The following is a 20765-nucleotide window of genomic DNA, read 5'->3' on the forward strand; positions in this document are numbered from 1 at the left end:
GCGAGCTGGTCTAGGCTACTGCGGGATGGGAACATCCCCCCTTTTGGGAGGGTTGGTGGAGCAAAGGGCCCAATCTGGGCCAATGGGGAGATGGTGGGGGCAGGTAAAGTGTTTACGCTGACATGTGGCATAGAGTGGCTACATGTTGGTATGACACAAGCTGGGTAATAGATCAGAGATACTCTTAGCTTGGAGTAGGGTGACTTTGAGCTGCCTAAAGGGTGCTTAAAACTAGTTTGACTTATTAATGAGTGGAAAATACAGAGGTTAAGAGCTGCAGGAGCCACCTAAAATTAACCAATCTCTTTCCTTCTATGACCAGGTGACCTATCACCTGGACCAGGGAGAAGAGATTGATGTCATATATCTTGACTTCAAAAAAGCTTTTGATCTGGTATCCCATGATCACCTCTTGGCCAAACTAGCCAGTTGTGGCCTTGGCTCCACCATGATCCGCTGGCTGGGAAATTGGCTCCGTGGTGGGACCCAGAGGGTTGTAATTGATGGCAGTCACTCATCGTGGTGCCCTGTGACCAGTGGGGTCCCTCAAGGCTCTGTCCTTGGACCCATACTGTTCAACATCTTCATTAATGATGTGGACATTGGAGTCAGAAGCGGACTGGCCAAGTTCGCCGATGACACCAAACTTTGGAGCAAAGCATCCACGCCAGAAGATAGGCGGGTGATCCAGGCTGACCTGGACAAGCTCAGCAAATGGGCAGATGAGAACCTGATGGTGTTTAACACCGATAAATGCAAGGTTCTCCACCTTGGGAGGAAAAACCTGCAGCTTCCTTATAGGCTCAGCAGTGCTGCACTGGCTAGCACTACAGAAGAAAGGGACTTGGGGGTCATCATTGACCACAAGATGAACATGAGCCTGCAATGCGATGCTGTGGCTAATAAAGCAACCAAAACGCTGGCTTGCATCCATAGATGCTTCTCGAGCAAATCCCGGGACGTCATTCTCCCCTTGTACTCGGCCTTGGTGAGGCCGCAGCTGGAGTACTGCGTCCAGCTTTGGGCTCCACAATTCAATAAGGATGTGGAGAAGCTTGAGAGAGTCCAGAGGAGAGCCACGCGCATGATCAGAGGTCAGGAAAACAGATCTTACGATGATAAGCTGAGAGACATGGGACTCTTTAGCCTGGAAAAGCGTAGGCTCAGGGGTGATCTGATGGCCACCTACAAGTTTATCAAGGGTGACCACCAGGATCTGGGGGAACGTTTGTTCACCAGAGCGCCCCAAGGGATGACGAGGTCGAACGGTCACAAACTCCTGCAAGACCGTTTCAGGCTGGACATAAGGAAGAATTTCTTTACTGTCCGAGCCCCCAAGGTCTGGAACAGTCTGCCAGCGGAGGTGGTTCAAGCAGCTACATTGAACACCTTCAAGAGTAAATTGGATGCTTATCTTGCTGGGATCCTATGACCCCAGCTGACTTCCTGCCCTTTGGACAGGGGGCTGGACTCGATGATCTCCCGAGGTCCCTTCCAGCCCTGATGTCTATGAAAATCTATGAAATCTATGAAACATGTAACAAGGCCTTTTGTTCCCATTTCTTGAAAGTCCCTGAGCTACTTATTTTTCTTAGATAATGAAGGCCAGTTTTATTGAACTGTTTTGTCTAACAATCATAAACCAAGTCTCGGAGTTTTTATTAAGCATACTGTTTCAACCCATTAGTACATTATGTGGCTCATGCACAACATTAATGATCCCCAGCCCCTCCTAGAAAAGGAAGGCCACCTCAAGGTAGCTTTGGGGAGCAAACTTATCCTGGTTTATGGATATCACTGCCCCTCAAATCTCAAATGGAGTTTCTTAAGTAACAGAATTCTTAACTGCTGTCTGCACTGAAGCGCCAGGGCTTCAGTGGACCCAGATGCAAGCTGTGTCCCCTCATCAATACAGACCTTGTCCAAGTAATGTGAGTTATAACATCCCAAGTTAATTCACCTGTACCTGTACTGTTGCCGTATATATAATCACCTTTTACGGTGCCCCTCTGTTGTCTACGCTGGACAGACAGGGCGATCCCTACATTTAAGAGTGAATGAACACCAATCTGACACCAGTTCCAGAAAGATGCACAAGCCGGTGGCAGAACACTAAGGTCCCTGGACATCCACCACTGACCTCAGGGTAGGTGTACTTAAACAGCAAACCTTTAAAAATGAACTCAAATGCGAACAAGAAATCGTCCCAAAACTGTACTGTTAACTATAGAATCTTATCCCATTTTCTAGATTAATTTTTCTGACCCCCCCTTTTCCTATGGGTTTAATTACTTGTTTGTCTCTCATAGCACTTTCCTCCCTCCCCCGCTTCCTGGTATTTTATATTAAGATCACTCTGTTTGATGCAGTGCTCTGTGCATGGCCTTTTACAGCATCTGATGAAGTGAGCTCGGTTCCTGAAAGCTCATGCTATACATCTTTGATTTAGTAAGTCTCTAAGGTGTAAATCTATCCTACTTTCTACTTGATGTGAGACTAGCATCGCTAACTCTTTGTCCATGCTGTTATCTGCATTTTCAAAAGGATGGACTACATGCTTTATTGTGATATTTCCATTAACTGTATTCACATTGTTGTTATGGTATTGTATGACTCTGCAAGTGCCAAGGCTAACTACAAGAGGGAGGAAATCCACCTTTAGTATCAGTCTTGAATGGATGTTTTGGCATATCAGCAAAGGTGAGATGGCCAACACCCAGAAGGTGCGAGGACAGATAAACATGACAAAAGGGATACCAGGCTGGAAAAAGCAGTTTATCAGGTCTGAGGCCATAAGAGTCTAAGGACTGGAAGAAGCAGAGAAGCTTTAGGGAGCTGGAGGGTGTCTAAAAGGAACAACCTCTGGCTAGCTAGCCATTGTCGCAGTAAATGCCTTTACTGAAGAGAGCAGGCAAAGGTTCTTTGGTTAGATGTGGTATCTTTTATTAGACCAACTGAATAGTTGGGAAAAGTTCTTAGCAAGCTTTCAGGCGCAGGCACCCTTTGTCAGGCATAGGGAGTCTGCTGGTCTGAGACTCCAAGGAAGAGACCGTGTTCTGTGCTGCTTGGAATTGTAGTCTGCCCTCAGTCACCCCAAGAAGGCATTGAAATGCTAGGGTCTCAGAGTGGGAAGGAGTTCAGGCTTCCTCTTCGTTCTAGAACAGTGATCTCCAAACTTTTTTGATCGTGCACCCCCATCAGTAAAAAAAATTTGAGCATGCACTCCCAATATATGTATATTTATAAGAATAGAAATAGAAGTTCTAGTATTTTATACCGCACCCTAATGGATCGTCTTGTGCACCCCCAGGGGGGCACGCACCCCACTTCGGAGACCACTGCTCTAGAAGACATGCCTGGACTGGCTTCAAGGGGGACTCTAGGACAGAGGTTCCCAACCACTGGGCCTTGGCCTGGTACCGGACCTCGAATGGTTGGATGCTGAGTCATGGCACATGCCCCCAGCATGGACCCCCATCTGTCCATCTGGGTGAGTGGCAGTCGTGCTGGGTGGTGGGGCAACCCCAGGAGGGAGGCAGCCAGCTCTGTGTGCCCTGTCCCACTTCCATGCCAGTACACAGGGGAAAAAAAAAAAGGTTGGGAACCACTACTGTAGGAGACCAAACAAGGCCACAGCTGTCTGAAGCAAGCAGCCACCTGGAGGGCACTTCATGACAGCCAGCAAGTGCTGCTGAGTCACTAGGCAAGGATTCTTTGCTTTTCTTTAGATGAGGTCTTATAGGAAATGTTGCTGTTCTATTAAATTGTCTTGCTATATGATATAATCAAACCAGTCTTAAAAAGCACAAGTTTTGGAATGCATAGAAAATGGCATAGCAGCTCTTCTTCCTTCTCCCACTCTGCCTTTTGTTGGTATACATTTTACTTGGTTATTTTGTAGCTGTGGGAAGTGATAGTTATTCTGTGTGCTGTGGTTGGTGACTGCATCATCATCTCCATCGTGATTGATTCTGGTATTTGGGTTTTCTATGATGTCATCTTGTCCTCAGAGAACATTGCAACATGAGCAGCTTTCAATTCTGTCTTGCTGTATTGTTAAAATATTAATGGTGTAAATAATCTGTTCTTAAAGTAAGTTCCTTAATTTAATAATATCACTTCAACTTCTGTAACTTCATGTATTTCATGAAACAGTGAAGCTGTTAGGCTGCATGTGTTTAAAGTTAGCAAAAAGTGATTTTCCAAGAAAATAGCTTTTGCTACTCATGGACAGTGGAATCTGTCTGGATATGACAGTCCTAATCCTTCTTTAAGCATAGACTGAGCACTGCTTGGTTGTGAGCACTGCTCAGTTGATTGCTGTCATATTTTAGCCTGTAGTGTGGTTTCATTAATGTGCCTGCAATCCAAAGCTAGAATCTTTACTTGTCATTCCTTTGGCAAGTATCTGGGAACAAATAAAAACAAGATCATCCAGTTTCAAATGTAAATTAGGTTGTGTTTCTTTTTGTCACCCTGCGACAGTAGTGCTGCTCAGTTGGCAACTATCTTTTCTGCATAACGCAGAGAACTGTATTTTCAGCTGTGGGGTCTAATTTTGAGTGTGCGACTGCACCTTCAAAAGGAAATAGGCATGTGGTTTGCACCCACAGGCCAGATCCAGCCCACCAGGTAATTCTGTCTGGCCCACACTGGATCCCTTGGCACTGCCTGACCCAGGTGCCAAGGGCACCTTGGGTCATAGTATGTGTAGCCAGCGTTGCCACCCCTGGGCATGGAGTGCAGCCTGCCCTATCCCTACACATGGCTCTTGGACATGCCAGGAGCTGTAGCCCTCAGGGCTGGGCAGTGGGGCAGGAGTGGCATAGTGTCCAGACTTGGCCTCTTTGCAGCCCCCACAGCAGTGGCTCCTTCCAGCTGCTGCTGCCAGTGTCTCCACTGCAGCCACCACTGTTGGATCTGGCCCCAGTGCCTGGGTACCCTGGTCCATCCACCCCATACTCACTACCCTGCCCATAGAACTGATGCCCATTGCAGGGATGTATGGGGAGCAGATCACGCCTCTGCCCCTGACACTGTCACCACCCTGTGATCCTGGCCCCAGTCCTGCCCACCCATCCTTGACGCTGCTCCCTGCCCCCCGCCCCCACCCCATCTTCTCTGTCTGGTCCAGTATGCCCTGTCTGCAGGCATCCCAGGCTGGTCTCCATGGAGACCCTGCCTGCCTGCTCCATCTGGCATTCCCGGCACTGGTTATGGACAGATAGGCCCTAGGTTCGATAGAATCAATTGGCATCTCCCCATGCCCCTTCACTCTCACCTGCTTCCATATGACAGGGGGCTCCCCTCGGCCCTCAAACTCCTCAAGTGGCCCTTCAGCCCAAATAATTGCCTTATATAGGCAGATAATGGGGCATAATTTATACAGAAAGTTACAAGGTTTAAATGTTTGTTGAAGTAATCAGTTGCATGCATGAGATTAGTGATTGATACCATATATGATATAGTAAGTTTATGTTTAAAAAAAGGATAAAACTCCAAGTGTGCATAGACCTGTGAAAGAGTGTTGGATGCCTGAGAGTTGAAACATGGAGATGACAAAATATGTCTGGGAAGACAGAAGGGAGAAATTAGTTTACCTCTATTGGTAGAGGTAAAAGCAAGAACACTGGGAGAGTTAGAACTCTAACATAGGAAGAAAATGGATATAATTGATATAATTCAGCATTAATCAGCTGACTGAAAGGGGCATAGCTCCATACAAATGAGTTTTCCCACAACATCTAATTCAGTAGCTAGCCGCTGTGTTGCCAGATCAGTTGCAAATATCAGAGCATCAAGTCAACTGCTGGCTGGTTGTAAGGCTGGGAAAAGGAATAGGCTGCGTACTTCCTCTATCAAATGTCCCCTACCGTCCCCCACCCCCTCAATTTTCTATTGCTAACGTAACGTCTTCTCTTCCCTGTATGTTTGTGATTATTTTGGAGGATTGTGCTGCTTTATCTTATCAGAGAGTTTCCTTTTTACATAGCAGGGTTTTGTTTGTTTTTTTATTTCTGAGACCATTATTTTTAGAACAAGAATTTGTTTAGCCATTTGTAGAATTTCCAGCAAGGTTTTAGGGCTTTAAAAACTTTCATTCTACATTTTAAGAGATTTTTCTAATGTTTTTTCAGCTTAAAGTTTTCTAGCAATTATTTAATGGGATAGATTAGTGGTGCCTAACCTTTTCATCCCATAGGCCAGACAAGTTGTGCCTGGTCTGTCAATGAACTGAATGCAGCTGGTAAACCCTATCCAGTATGCAGTGTGGAGTAACAACCTGGGTCCATTCTGACTGCACAGGAGAAAGATGGCCTGTCTGATCTGGCCACATGGCAGTAGCTTAGGCTGGGCCGTGACGCAGGGCTTGAAAATTTGGCAGTGGCGGAGGGGTGACAATGTTAACTGCTACCGCTTCCCTGCTATCAAATTTCTTGGTCCACTGGGAATCCCCATAGGCCAGACCTCATGGCTTTCTAAGCCCAACTTGGCCCACTGACTGAGTGTTAAACACTTCTGATCTAGTACAAGTGTTACTCAACTTTTGGGCCCCACGGGAGGATGGATGGTATGGAGTTGGTCCTCAGGCTGGATCGGGCTCATGTACCAGGATCAGGTCCTGGGGCCCTGCACTGTCCCTGGCCAGACCCATGTACTGGGATTGGGGCCCAGAGCCTCATGCTGCCTCCATCTGGCCCCATGATGCCCTGCTTGCTTGATCTAGTGCACAGGGTCAGCTGTTGGGTCTGGTGACCAGTGCTGGAGTTGGATATGCCCCACAGGCAGGGAGCAGGAATAAATCATTAAAAAACCCTCAAAATCCTCCAATCCCCCCCCACCCTCGAAAGGCAAAACCACATTTAAAAACAGTGTAAATATGTCTTGTGGAATCCAGATAATTTTTGTTTTTCATACAGTCTGCATTTACTGTGAGTTAAAATGACTATTTTGGAACTAATTCCTTAATGCAGTAAAGTACCTTAAACTCTTTTAAATTAAATTTGGTATTAGCATCCCATGGTCTACTGTAGAGCAGTGAATGGATAAAGAGGTATATGAGAACCCAAATGGAAGAGCGTGTGTTTTCTTTGACATACTCAAATCAGGCAATAGAAGTGGAAGTGCTTAGATTTTCACTAGCAGTTAATCTTGCTGGCTCATATTGTGTCAGCAGGAAAAAGGATTTCTAAAAACATGCACCAGAATGTTTACCATCTCAGCTGCTTGATAATTTCTTCATGGTATGTAATGCTGCACGGTGCCAAGCAGCAGTCTGAGAGGGGTCTAGCGATGCTCAGGCATGAGATTAGACAGGACACTACAGCATTCTCTCTCGGAGGCGTCACTCATTTTGTTTTTAATTAAAGCTTTGTTGCCTGTATTCTGCTTTCTGTTCCACCCGTGTACCGCACCCAAGGACTTCAAAGGATATTGAAGCAGCCCAAGTTGTATTATCGTAACTTGTCTTAGCACGCAGAAGTTCCAGTTGTAGGCCCGAACATCACAACAGGGGGGTGCTATATGCTGAACAAAATCTGGTCTCTGGCTCACAGTGCTTACAATATAACTAGCAGTTGAGCAGACTGTGGTTCAGCAGATCTCGGTCAAAACAAATGCCATGCACTTTTTTAAAAATGTTCCAGCTATTTTTGCAGGCCAAGGATGGGTGAGGTTTAAAATACTTCCATGTAGATGAAGAGGCAGATTAATTAATGTAACTTTAAAATGTGAGTGGGATTGTACTGCCAGTAGGTTTTGGTTTATTGGAATTGCAGCATTTGTGAACTGCAGGTGTTAGGAGGAGAGTAATTTGCAGCCAGCTTGAATTACTTAGGGTACATGACAGAGTAAATTATTTAGGTAATGAAGCTGAAAATGCAGGGAGATTAGAATATTATATAGTAAAATTGTTCTATGTTAATTCAGTTTGTGAGCAGATCTTCTGTTGCCTTAAATACCACATTACACGTGGTATCCTTGTTTGTCAGTGAATGTGTATGAATGTCAGTGATTATGTATGACTGGTAATTTAATCAATATACTTATAAACAGAAGTAGCAATGATGTTTAGCACAAATTGTAGGCTTTCAGAAGCAGGTTATCTGGGTTATATAAAATGTTTACTTCAAAGCCTTGTGCATGGATGAATGGGTTGTGAAATGTTACACAACTTGGAAAGTGAAAAACATGCAACTTGGGTCTTTAACATTTACTATATAATGAGGAAGTGTGACTTTTGTTGGTAAAGCATGGGTGCAGGTCTCTGAAGATCTGGGTCCAGTTCCTTACACTTCTGTGCATTCCCTACAGAGCCTTGACCAGAACTTTAAGCCTCTCCCACTGGATTAAATGGAACTGCTCCACGTGCTTGAAGTTCAGCATGTGCTTAGGAGTTTTGTTGGATCAGAGGCAAGTTGCTTAGTATCTTACAGGACTGAAATGTAGGGTCCAGTTCAACAAATTTTTCAACCCACCTTTAGTTTGGTGGAGGATAAATAATGCATTTGGAGCATGTGCTGAAGTTAGTTGCCATTCCTACTGGGAAAACTAGGCATGGGGGAAATCCCTGAAAATTTTCTGTCCAGAAATTCTAATTTTCCCATGAGGAGTTCTGGAAGTGGGCAAAGAAAATGGCAAGAACACTTTCTAATGATACCCAGCTGCTGTCTAAATGTTTCCAGTTTTTTTTTTTTTCAGTTGGGTAACATAAAAAAAAAAAGTGGGAGGTGGGGTCAATTTTCACTTTTCAGTGTTTTTCCTTTTAAATATTCTTCCTCTTTAATATTAAAACACTGAATTATTTCCAACTTTTGCCAGTTGGATGAATGTTTCTGAAAATTCAGGAATAAAAAGGAAGTTAAAAAAGTAGTTTTGAAAAAGATTTTTTTCTTAAAATTTGAAAATGAAAAGTGTTATCAAATGAAAGATCAGCTTTGTTTTTGAAAAACCCTGTTTTCCACTGGGGGCCGGGGGGAGTTCATCTGAAAAATTTACCAGCTCCTTACCCATATCGATAAGGCACATAGGTGCTTTTTTGGATTGGAGGGTAGTTAGACTGTAGGGCCATTTATATACGTACCTTTTTGTCCTGTGAAGTGCTGGAAATCTGACGCTTTGGAGCAGACGCGATTAATTGGGTCTGCTCTGCATGTGAGTTGACACGCACTGTGCTGCGCTGCCTGCAAGTGTATAAGTGGTGAAATGCGCATGCAGAAAATGGCAGTGGTGTGCTTTTCAGCTCTTTAGAGCTTACACTTCAAACGTAAGGCATGAGCTAGTGTTTCATGCAGGACAGTGGGGTGAGGAGAGATTACCTGAAGAAGTGAGTTTCGGGAGGGGTGGTGAGAGGGTACTTGGACAGATAAGCTGTGGGAAACTCTTCTGGGATCGAAGGTAGAAAGGAATGACGCAGAGAGTGGGAGGAAATGAAGGGAGGATTCTTCTGTTAAAGCTTCTTACAAAGGTGCCGGTAAGAACTGGACCACCCTGCAGCAAGAGAACCAAGATAATGACATCTGGGAGAGGAGGAAGATGGTCCAATGGCTAGGACACCATCATTCCTACTTACAAGACTTTTGAGTTCTTGTTCTGCCACTGTCTTTCCTGTGTGACCTTGTTAAAGTCAGTATCTTCTGCACTTAAATTCCCCAACTGTAAAGGAGCCCTTTACTTCCCTTCCCAGGAGTCTAACAGGGATAATATGTTGAAGTGTGACATTTTGTCATGTGACAGCAGGCCTTAGAGGTCAGGAGGTCACAATGGATCGTTTGGACCCCTGTGGCTAGTGAGTTTCTTCTGCCTCTGTTGGGTGTCTGTTCAGGACTGCTTCAGACCTTCAGTGACCACTTCTTGTTCTCAAAAGTTATTTCTGTGGTGGCTTGCTCAGTTGGTGAAGTGTGGCTAGTTTGCGCCTGTATTTACCGTTCTAGGGCATCTTTTCAATACAGTGTCTTGAGGGGCCAACCTGTCCTCTTCCTTGCACAGGGCTCTCAGTAGTATTCGGGTCCACTGTTCTTCCAGAACGTTGAATATTCCTAGGCCTCTAATCTGGTAATACAAACTACATCTGTCACCTGGGTATCTATAGCAGTTTCTAAGCAACCACAAGAGTTTATTTTTTCTCCAATTCATATTTAAGAAATAATTTGTTCCTGCACGAACCAAAATCAGTCTGAGCACCACCCTGGGAGACTGGAATTGTAAACTGTAATTTAGGCTAATTCTAGCCTAAAACATGAATTACAGTATTTTATGTAACCTAGAAAAATATACTGTATAAATATGTGTAAATACTAAACAGGCACAATTAACGTTAATAGTGAAGGAAGCTTCAAGTAAGTCTGGGAATGCATGCTACCAAGCTGTAACATTCTTGATGCACAAAATATTTCCCATGTGTCATGTCTGCATATGAACAAGATTTTAGTAAGCACATATTTGCACAGCAGAGTTAAAAATGAGAAATAGGACAGTAATATTTTCATTCATATAAGAAAAATGCATAGTCTCCATACTGACAGTTTGCATTCTCTGGGTATAAGGGATCTGTGCCCTTTAATACAGAAGGTGTATGAACTTGTGACAGGAATTCCATTTTAATGAGTGCATTTGCACAAGCAGCCACTTAGAGCAGTAATTGATCCGATGTCTTTCCATGCATTAATTTATAATACAATTGGTTATGGCAAGCAATTTATGCTTCTGAGTTTTGTCCAACTGTATTGTAGCTCAGAAGTGAAAAGTTGAGGTATTAAATGCTGTATAGTAATTGAATGTAAGCGTATTAAAGATTATTTATTAGAAATCTGGAGTTCTGAAGTTGTTATAACTAATTTAGTGCCCTTGGAACAATCAGTAGCTGTTACAAGGGCCAGGATCTAACCATTTCTTCCTTATGCCTTAGATCAGGAGTGGGCAATTATTTCAGATGAAAGGCCACTTAATGAGTTGTGGGGACCTGTCAAGGGCTGCATCCAGCTCTCTCCCCTCCTTCCCTCTCTTCCTCCAGAACCTGGCTGAAGCTGCAGTTTCCCAGGGGCCCCGACACTCAACTGTGGAGCCAAGCAGGAGCTGCTGCCATGCCAGGCAGGTGATGGCTCAGCTTTGGCCAGGTTCTGGAGGGAGGGGGCAGGGAAGGGAGAGAAAGAAGAGAAGAGACACAGAGAGATGCTACAGCCCACCTGCTGCTGCAGCAGCTCCTGCAAGGGTCTAAGGCAGATGCCTCTGGCAGATTTTGGGTCAGGCTCTGGGCAGGATCTTCCACTGCTCTGTCGGGCTCTTGAACCTGCCTGTGGCATCCAGAACTGACACCACCGCCCACCTGCTGTGGGAGAAGCCCCACCTGGGTCTGCAGCTGATGTTTGATGCTGTTGGGCCAAAGCAGTCCCCTGTCCATCCAGCACAACCCAGTGGCTGGAGCTGCTGGCCCACTGTGGGCAGATCCAGTGAGTTGGGAGTTGCCCACCCGCAAGCCAGATCAAATATTTTGGCAGACTGGATCCAGCCTGTGAGCCGTATTTTCTCACCCTTGCCTTAGATGTTCTATGCAATGTATTAATATAATTATTATACCTCTTTATTGTCCTGGTAAACTAGCACTGGGCCAGCACTATGAGGTTGTTATGTTCCCTTCACAAATGTACTCACGATATCCTGTTGCTTAACTGTATGAAAAGAAATGTCTACTTTGTAGACAGACTGCAGGTAGGAATTTTAATTAATGTTTTGTTGGTGATGATGATGATGATATATATACAAACTATTACATCAGTTTCTACTAGTAAAAAGGCAGTGATTACATATACAAAAATGGAGTAATAAATATTTGTTGCCGTTTATTTATGTCTTACTATTGACCTCCAACAGGTGGTAGAATAGTTTGGTAATGCACACCAGCAAATATTGCTTTGAAGTGCTGAGCTGGGATTTGGGGTTGAGATTCAGAAATGGATCTCAGAATTTCTATGCAGCTTTGGGCAGTTGTTTAATATCTGTGCCTCTATTTTCTATTTGTAAAGAGGGGATAATGCTGTTTCCTGTTGCAAAGCTTCTTTCATGAACACTTGTGTATGCAGTTGTTTTAGTAAATAATTAATGTACATAAAATGTTAATAAAATAATATGCAGCAATGGTTCTTTCTTTTGTAGCTTCCTGCCCATTTTGTCTATTGTGTGAGCTGAGCAGTAATGTAAAATTAGGAGGTTTTTCAGAGGCTAAGGACCTGTGTCTTTAAGAGTCCTAATATGATGACACTTCCATTTCAGCCAGTTAGAATTTCTCCAGGGAAAGCATGGGATTTAACATCAGGAATTAGGAGATGTCCAAGATAGGACACCACATGCAACTGATTCTATACTAGGAAAATATTTGAGAAGCACTGATGCAGAAGTGTCAGTAAAGTAGCTAGGTAGTCACATCACTGTTGGGTGCTAATAAGCAGAGCATATTAGCTGCTATTTGATTCAGAGGCAAGTCAGTGTTGTTCAGTAGCTGCTCTGTTCTTTGCTCTTTACATGCATTTGCCACATGCTTCGAGCAGATTTCAGCATGTTCACTTACAACATTACAGCCAAAATACTTTATCAAGCCTGATCCAATACTTAGAAGGATTGCATTTAGGTAGAGTGGAGAGCGGAGCTGAGAGATGCTTCTTGCTTAATAATAAGCATTTTCATAACATAGTTTAATGTATGTGAGGCTTAACAGTACAGAGAACAGTCAGTTCCTAGTCTAGAAAACAGAAAGATTTACCATATGGACCCTTGGTGAGAATAATATTAAGGTACCCAGAGACATTATGATGAGGTACTTGATGAAGTTTGTGATATCATAGTCTTAATCTGATGCTGGACAGCTACAAAGTTACCAAAATAAATAAATAAGTCTCCTAGAGGCAGTGTTTGACTGGATTTAAACTACTCTTCTGGTAGTAAGTAAATCATGGTAAGAGCTTCCATTATACTTGGAGAAACTTCACCAGGTTCTGTGAGATTCTCCAATGTGGAGCAGGTCAGATCAAGTTTGAATGAAAATCAGGGTAAGCTAGTCCCACCAAGTTGCACAAACCTTTCTCAGAAATTTTGTTTAAAATGTGTATAAATTGACAGCTCTTTGGCAAATGCCATTTAAAAAAAATGGAATTTAGTATTGGGTTGGATGTGTATATTATGTCTGAAGAACAGAATGATGCACATTCCACATCATTTCTGCTTGGCCAGATGGGTACCCCATGGTTTAGAGATGTGCTTGAAGAGCTACATAGCATGATAAACTTGACTCTGATGAGCTTGTTGTGCAGAAAATTTGATAAAGAAGCAAAAAGAATCAGAACTCATGGTAGAGGTGATATCTTTTATTAGACCAGCTAAATTATTGCAAAAAAAGAATCTTTATTTGCAAGCTTGCGGGCACAAGCACACTTCTTCAGGCATAAGAGAAAAGACTGTAAAAGTCCTCCTAGGTAGAAATGAAAGTTCAGATTTCGTAGGAGAGTTGAAGGTGTAGTAAAACCACCTGTTTGGAACTGTTCATTTTATGCAGATTTAGGCTCAGAGAAAAGTTGGAATAGTCCGTTTTACCTCAAAGATAAAGAAGCAATGCTTTCACAGAGCTCGTCTTCTCAAGAAGAGGGGAGATAAGGGAAGATAAACTGCAAGGCAGTTAAAGGACTGCCATATTTTCAGCCTGGATATTAAGTAGTCTTCAGCTCTGGTATTAATATGCAAATACTTTTATATGCATTTTGATTCTTTAATTGAAAATACTGCTAGTATTTACAGCATTTAACTCTCTAGAACTGGTCTGTACTGTAGATTAGATGGCCCTGTAACATTTCTATGTACAGTGTTTTGTTCATATATCTTGGGTTTTCAGCCAGGACAAGATTTTATGGCCTTTTGTAATGACTCTGAAGGAAGCAGATTGAAGGGAAACCTTTCAGTATCTCTTTGGCCAAAATGTGATCTCTCCTGTCCTTTTTTGGATTTGAAATGCTGATTCTAGCCTTCTTGTGGTTTCTTAAACACCTTCTCAAATGACCCATTTTAATAACCCGAAAGCTATTATATAACGAGCAGCCATAATTTAGTCCAAGGCTCCAGGGGGACCCTCACAGTTCAGCAATGAATAGTTAATGCGGTATAATGTTTAGCAGGTTATTAGTTTCCACTGTACAAATGCTGATCAGGGAATGCTTTTATAAGGTGTTTAAAAGGAAATGTAATTAACTGGTTGTGTGCTTCTGTTGCAGCTCAAATTGAAATTATTCCATGCAAGATCTGTGGAGACAAATCATCAGGAATCCATTATGGTGTCATTACATGTGAAGGCTGCAAGGTAAGCTTTTTTTTTAAAAAAGGCTTAAGACATCTTTGTTTAGCCTTTAAGTTTGATTCCTCCCTCTCCCCATTTATTACATTTCAAAATTTGCTTGGCGGTTGAATTGACTAACTTTTGTTTAAAAAATTATTAAAACACCATGTTTTGATCTGGTTTTTAAACAGGGCCCTTTTGTGATTTCCCCCCCAAGTCCTTTGACGGTTTTCAAAATCAGAGGCTTCCACTTGTGCTCTGGGTCCTACATGTTCCCTCACAGTGAAACTGATACTTAATAAATAGAAGTATAGAAAGAGGAATCATTTCCAGCAGGCTACAAAGACTCAGTTTCACAGATTCTGGAGATATGTGGCATTTTTGAGCTTTTGTTTGTTTTTTACGTGCCTTCTCTCCCTTTTAAGCTTCTAAGCATCCTAATTGAAAGGTGTTAAGGAGATCTCAGGTGATTAAGTATCTTAATTTAAATGTGCATTTGTAACTTGCAGCACTGCCTTGTACATATATTTTGTCTTGTATAGGAAAGAGTATGGTATGAAGAAATTGTATAGGTCATATGATTCATACTTTGATATTGAAGTCTTCCTGCTGGTAGTCTTTTTTCATTACAGGGCCATTCATTTCCTCATGAGGTTTAGGCTTTGATTTTTCTTATGAACCTGAATCTTCAATAGCTCCACTAAACTAGGATTTCAGTAACAGCTGTAACACTCTGTGAGTCTCTTTCAATAGAATATTAAATCAGAGTTAATGCTTAATTTGGTCCTGGCTGCTTGACAGATGGGCCAATTTGGATGTAAACAAGCTCAGAACAATGCATCTGACCTGGTAATGAGACAGTTTGCACATTCATGCTGCAGCCTTTTTGCTGTTTAGGCATTGTGTTCTCGTATGAGACCTGCTGCTCTAAGACCAGCACTGATAGGCTTTTTACCTTTAATCCATGCTTCAGAGGCTGAGATGGATAACTCAGTTTCTTTCCCAGGTTTCTCACCTGCAACCCCTGCTGGCACAGGTGACACGACAGCTGCTGTTGAAGATGAGTCTCTTGCTTCTCTGTTAGACAAACCTACGGAGGGAGTCTCAATGAATGGCCCAATGTCTGCTACAGTAGTTCAGGAGAGGCGGGAGTTCTCTTGTGCTTTGCTACCGGGCTCTCCTTTACAGGATTTACCTTTTTCACTTGACATATATTTCAGTCAGGAAAGATTTGTGAGAGATCTTTATGGAAACCAAGGATTTCCCAGGCTATGTACTGCTTCAGTGATAGGACCTACTAAGATCAAATGGGCCAGGGCTGGTTGTACATACAGTGCATGCCATCTCTGCAGTGGCTTTGGAAAAGCTGTTCCACAGAGAATCTCATCAATGAGAAACATGCTGATTTTTCACTCTCACACACCTTCATTCAGTAATTAAAAGCAGTTGGCTAAGCCAACTACTTGCCCTGTCCATATTGGGTACAATACTGGGCAAGATTTTTTTCCCCTCCCCACGAATAAAGATATCTACCTTTTTGAAGCAAAGAGAACCGTTCAAGATTTCCTGTACTCTGATTTGTCTGTGTTCTTATGGATACCTGTTTCTTTCACTCTGTGTGAAAGAGGAAGTCAAGAAAAATGCAATCAATCCTAGTCAGTGCCTTTCAAGTGCTTACAAGCATATGAAAAAGAAGTCCTTTCTCACCAACAGCTTTACTCTGTGAATTGGATTTCTAGAGCATGTTCAGTTAAGTTCAAGGTCTCTGCCTTTCATAGCAGGTAGGGTCAGAAGGGAGCTGAGCAGATCATCAAGTCCAGCTCCCTGCCCTGGGCAGGAAAGGATGCTGGGGTCAAACAACCCCGACTAGGTGATTATCTAGCTTCCTGCTGAAGACCCCCAGGGTAGGAGCGAGCACCACTTCCCTTGGAAGTTGGTTCCAGATCCTAGCTGCCAACTTTTTTCCTCCAAGGTGTGCCCGGTGCTTCAGTGCAGCATATCTAAGCTCCACTGTGAGGACTGGTTAACTCTACCACTCCTCATGTATAGTGGAGCTCTGGAGTAAGGGTAAAGCTGATCTGTCCATGAGACAGCTTTTCAGTGGTCTCTTGCAGACTGTGGAATAAACTCCCCCTGGAAAGTGGCATGATGATGGATACCCTCATGGGGCATGTGTAGACAAAGCAGGGGCCCTAAATTGAAGCAGTGGGTTTTAAAAAGCACCACTTCAGTTTAGGGTTGATTAAACCCCTGTGTCATGCACACACCCCGCTAACTTATCTGCCTCTCCAGTGGGAAGGGGAGGGTGAGCTGCCAGCGAGTGGATCGGTCCCTGGGCTGGGAAGGGGTGGGGGCAGTGCCTCCCTCCATGGCAGTGGCCCCGCCTCCCCCAGGTGGCACCTGGCTTGGGTGGTCCGCAGGGGGCATTGCAGCTGCAGAAGGAAGCACTGGACCTCTGTGCAGCTCAGGCACACAGGCAGGCTCTGAGGGAGTGGGGGAAAAAGATCAGGCTCACCACTTTTCTTGGGCAGAGCTGCTTTCCCAGGCTGCTACTAGGCTGTCTGCAGGGCTTCCTGCAGAGCCATGGAGCTGCACGGAGCCTGGTGCTTCGCTCCACAGCTGTAGGGGCAGCAAACTAAAACTCTTCAAAGGAGTTTTAGTTTGCTGTGCCCACAAGTAATTTAAGGTGCATTACGCTGCCAAATTCCCTACAGCAGCTGGAATGACTGCGGAATATGCTGCCAAGGTGTGCAAATATTGACACAATTAAAGCAGGGCAAAAGCATTTACCCTGTTTCAAAGTGTCGTGTACACACACCTCTTGTTTTGTCTACACACAGCCATCTCCTCACCCAGTTCTTTAACTTTTCTTATGTAAACACATAGCAGCTTGGAAGCATGGGGAGGGGAAAAAAATCAGAATGCTATACTTGCACAAAACCTTCCTGGAGAGAAGAAAAACGAGGATGAACCACCCATAACACGTTAGTCACGCCACTTAATACGTTTGTAGGAAGCTGCTGTGATATTGTGGTGAAGAAGGTGGCATGAGGACCAGTGTAGAATGGAACAGTTATCTACATCTTCAAGGTGGACAGGATCATCAGTTAGCAGAATTGATCCCCACTTCAGTCCCAGGAGCTTATTCATCTAGGAACTGGTGGACAAACCTAAATATCATTTTATAAGCTACAGAATGATGCCAGAAAACGTATCACTGAAGAGTTCTGGAGCAGTGAGCAGGTGTCATTTTACCAAAGCTTCCAACCAGCAGGTATGTTGCCACCTGTGTAGAAACAAACCCATTGCTGCTTCTTATCAGTCATGAGAATGAATCTTGGATCATTCATTGAAGCTCCTTCCATAAGAGTGGCTGTTCCTTTCATGGTGTAAATTCCTACATTGCTTATCAGAGGACAACTTCCTCTCTGAATCTCTAGCAGTCAGAATGAGTTGTACTTGCTTCAGGGTAACTTGTTTTCCCTGATTCCTACATAAAATCAATGTTCTGGGAACACTTAATCTGCTCCTGAATCCCACCATAGGCTGCTAGTGGGATAGGGAACAAAAGACAATACCATTAAGGCAGTGTGTTCACCCAGCAGCCCTTGCAATGAAGGGAAGTGGTTTCTCCTGATCTTGGAGCACAGCACCAGAGTAGTGTAGCTAATAGCGGTGGGTGTCCAAGGAAAAGTAACTAGTGTGGTAGCTAAGCCTTTAAGGCTTGAAGCAGTGAGTAACATGGATCTCGCTTTACAGTCCTTAACTGATTCTTGATACTGTATTTGGGTTAAAGTGTAGCATGTAGGCCAAAGGTACTCTCATTTCTCTTCTAAAATATGGAAACAACTGATATCTGGAGTCCAGATCTCTTTAATCCTGGTGTATGGCTAACCTGCAGCAAGTGACAAATATGGGAGTGCTGGTGGTGATGGTTGCATTTAGTGTTCATGTCATTACAGCTCAGGTAGTTTTAAAATCCCATGCTATGACATATGAGAATAAAGAAGAAATCTGTTTGTGTTATGCTCTTCTGTAGGTGCATCAACAAAGTCTTGCCCACAGAAATTATTTTGGATGGTAGATAACTTTATTGTACCTTGGCTTTTGCCAGTGGGAAGCAGACAGGATTTTTCCCCCCTCCTGTAACGTGCTTTCCAGCTTATTTGTTGTCATGGTCATTGCAGTTTTACACATTCTTATAGTTCTCTACCTTAGAATACTAAACTTGCATTGAAAGCATTATTTGAAATTTTCCAACTGTGAGGATATAGGTGTCCCACTGATTCACTTTGGTTAACAGGGGCAGATACTTGCACCAACGCAAAGTCCCAGGGAATGCATCAGCTGGCAGATTCAGGGCCATATTAAGTGAACAGATGTACTGCTGCCTTTTCCAGCTAGTTTTGTTATCTGTAGATTATTTTTGACAAAAACAGAAGCGGTTGGATATTTTCATCTCTCTTAGTCTCTTCACACTGATGTGACTTGAACTTCAAAGTTTTTATGCTTACGTTATTAAACACAGTAAATCTATTTTATTTCCTCCTAATTGAAACATAAAAAGGAAATTATAAAGAGAAACATCTACATTGTTGTAGCATTCAGATTCATAGGATCATAAGAAACTAGGACTGGAAGGGACCTCACAAGGATTTCTAGTTCACCCTCTTGCTCAAGGCAGGATCATACCTGACTAAGTCATCCAAGCCAGGTGTCTGTTCAAATTTCTCTAAAGAGCCTCCAAGGATGGAGATTCCACAACTTCTCTAGCTAGCTTGTTCCGATGTTTGACCACCCTTGTAGACTCATAGAGAAGTCAGGCTGGAAGGGGCCTCTCTTGTGATCATCTTTTTCCAAACCATCCTATACAAATCCACAATCTAACCTTTTAGTGAAACTACACGGTCAACCCTGACACAACACAAGATATACACGCAAACCTGCCACAGGTAAAGCATGGGGACCAAGGCAGCCAGCATCCTGCTTCTGTAAACGTTACTAACATATGCTCAAGAGATCCCAGAAAGTGCCACAACCCCTGCTACAGAGGCAGGCAAAACCACCCACAGTCCGTACCAACCTGACCATTGGTCAGAATTCCTTCCTGGCCCCAAATATGGTGATTGGTCTGACCCTGTGCAGAGGCGCAAGACTGTCTAGCCAGGAACTCTCAGCTTTAAGTTCCAACAGGAGCATTGGCACACCCAAATCAAAATCCCCAATCTTGGCTGTAGCCAACAACCAATGCCTCTGAGGAAGGCTTAAAAAAAACCAACCCTGACACATGTAGCAGCAAGGGTGGAGGGTACCTTCAAAGCCCATAAACTTAGCAAATCCCCATAGTAGAACAGAGGCAGAGCTATGCCTGCATCATCCCTGACCGGTGGCTGTCCAGCCTCTTCCTGAACGCCTACAGTGATGGAGAGTCCGCTGCTTCCCTAGGCAGTCTGTTCCACTGCCTCACTAATCTAACTTTTATTCCAAAGAAGTTTTTCCTGATATTCAGTCTGAACCCACTTTGCTTGAACTTCAGGTCATTAGTCTACATCCTACTCTTTGCAGCAAGAGAAAGAAGGTGTTTTCCCTCTTCATTATGGCAGCCCTTCAGATATCTGAAGATTACTACCATGTCTTCTCTTAAGCACCTTTTCCACAAGCTGAACATGCCTAGTTTGATCTGCCTTCCTTATATGACTCTTTTTTTTTTTTTGTCACCCACCTCTGGCCCCTCTCTGACTTCTCCACATTTTTTTTTAAATGTAGCTCATAGTGTCCAATGGAAATGTTCCCTGCTGCAGCGGAGGCCATTGCTCTTAGTCCTATCCCCTATGGCCACAGAGAAGAGCCCATCTCCATCCTCTTTGATCACTCTTCAAGTTCTTGAAGACTGTTATCAAGTGCCTCCCCAATCTTCTTCAGACTAAATAATTCTAGTACTTTCAGCCTTTCCTTATAAACCCCCTAACTTCGTAGGTCCTTAATCATTTCTATTGTTCTCTGCTGGACTCTTTCCAAGCTGTCCACATCCTTCTTGAAGTGTGGGACCCAAAACTGGACACAGTACTCCAGGTGAGACCTCATCAGTGGTCAGTAGAGTGCAAGAATCACTTCCCTTGATTTGCCAGTGATGCTTCTGTTGGTGCAACCCAGGATGTTGTTGCCTTTTTTCCAACAAGGGCACACTGTTGCCTGATTCGGCATGTGATCAACTGTCACCATCATGTCCTTTGCTGCAAAACTGCAGCTTAACTTGTCATTCCCCAGTCTGTATTTGTGCATGCGGTTATTCCTTCCCAAATGCAGGATTTTGCATTTGTTCTTGTGGAATCACATCTGTTTGATTACAGACCATCTCTCCAACCTATTCAAGTCATTCTGGACCCTAGCCTTACTCTCTGCCACCTTTATATTTAATATTATTTAGTAGAATTCAGCTTTTTTTTTTAAT

General features: G+C 43.5%; 1 protein-coding gene across 4 annotated transcripts in view; it reads left to right on the forward strand.

Annotated features, from left to right (window-relative positions):
• The window catches only part of RORA (RAR related orphan receptor A), a 616778-nt gene that overhangs the window by 562772 nt on the left and 33241 nt on the right, over positions 1-20765 (forward strand). For all 4 annotated transcript variants that reach the window (XM_090029400.1, XM_090029402.1, XM_090029403.1 and 1 more), the window contains one exon: positions 14253-14338. In XM_090029400.1, the coding sequence (XP_089885526.1) occupies positions 14253-14338 (86 nt within the window). The remainder of the gene's footprint in view (positions 1-14252; positions 14339-20765) is intronic.

This window comes from Crocodylus siamensis, chromosome 15, assembly GCF_052110815.1.
Source record: "Crocodylus siamensis isolate JL-2025a chromosome 15, ASM5211081v1, whole genome shotgun sequence".
Classification (NCBI taxonomy): Eukaryota; Metazoa; Chordata; order Crocodylia; family Crocodylidae; genus Crocodylus; species Crocodylus siamensis.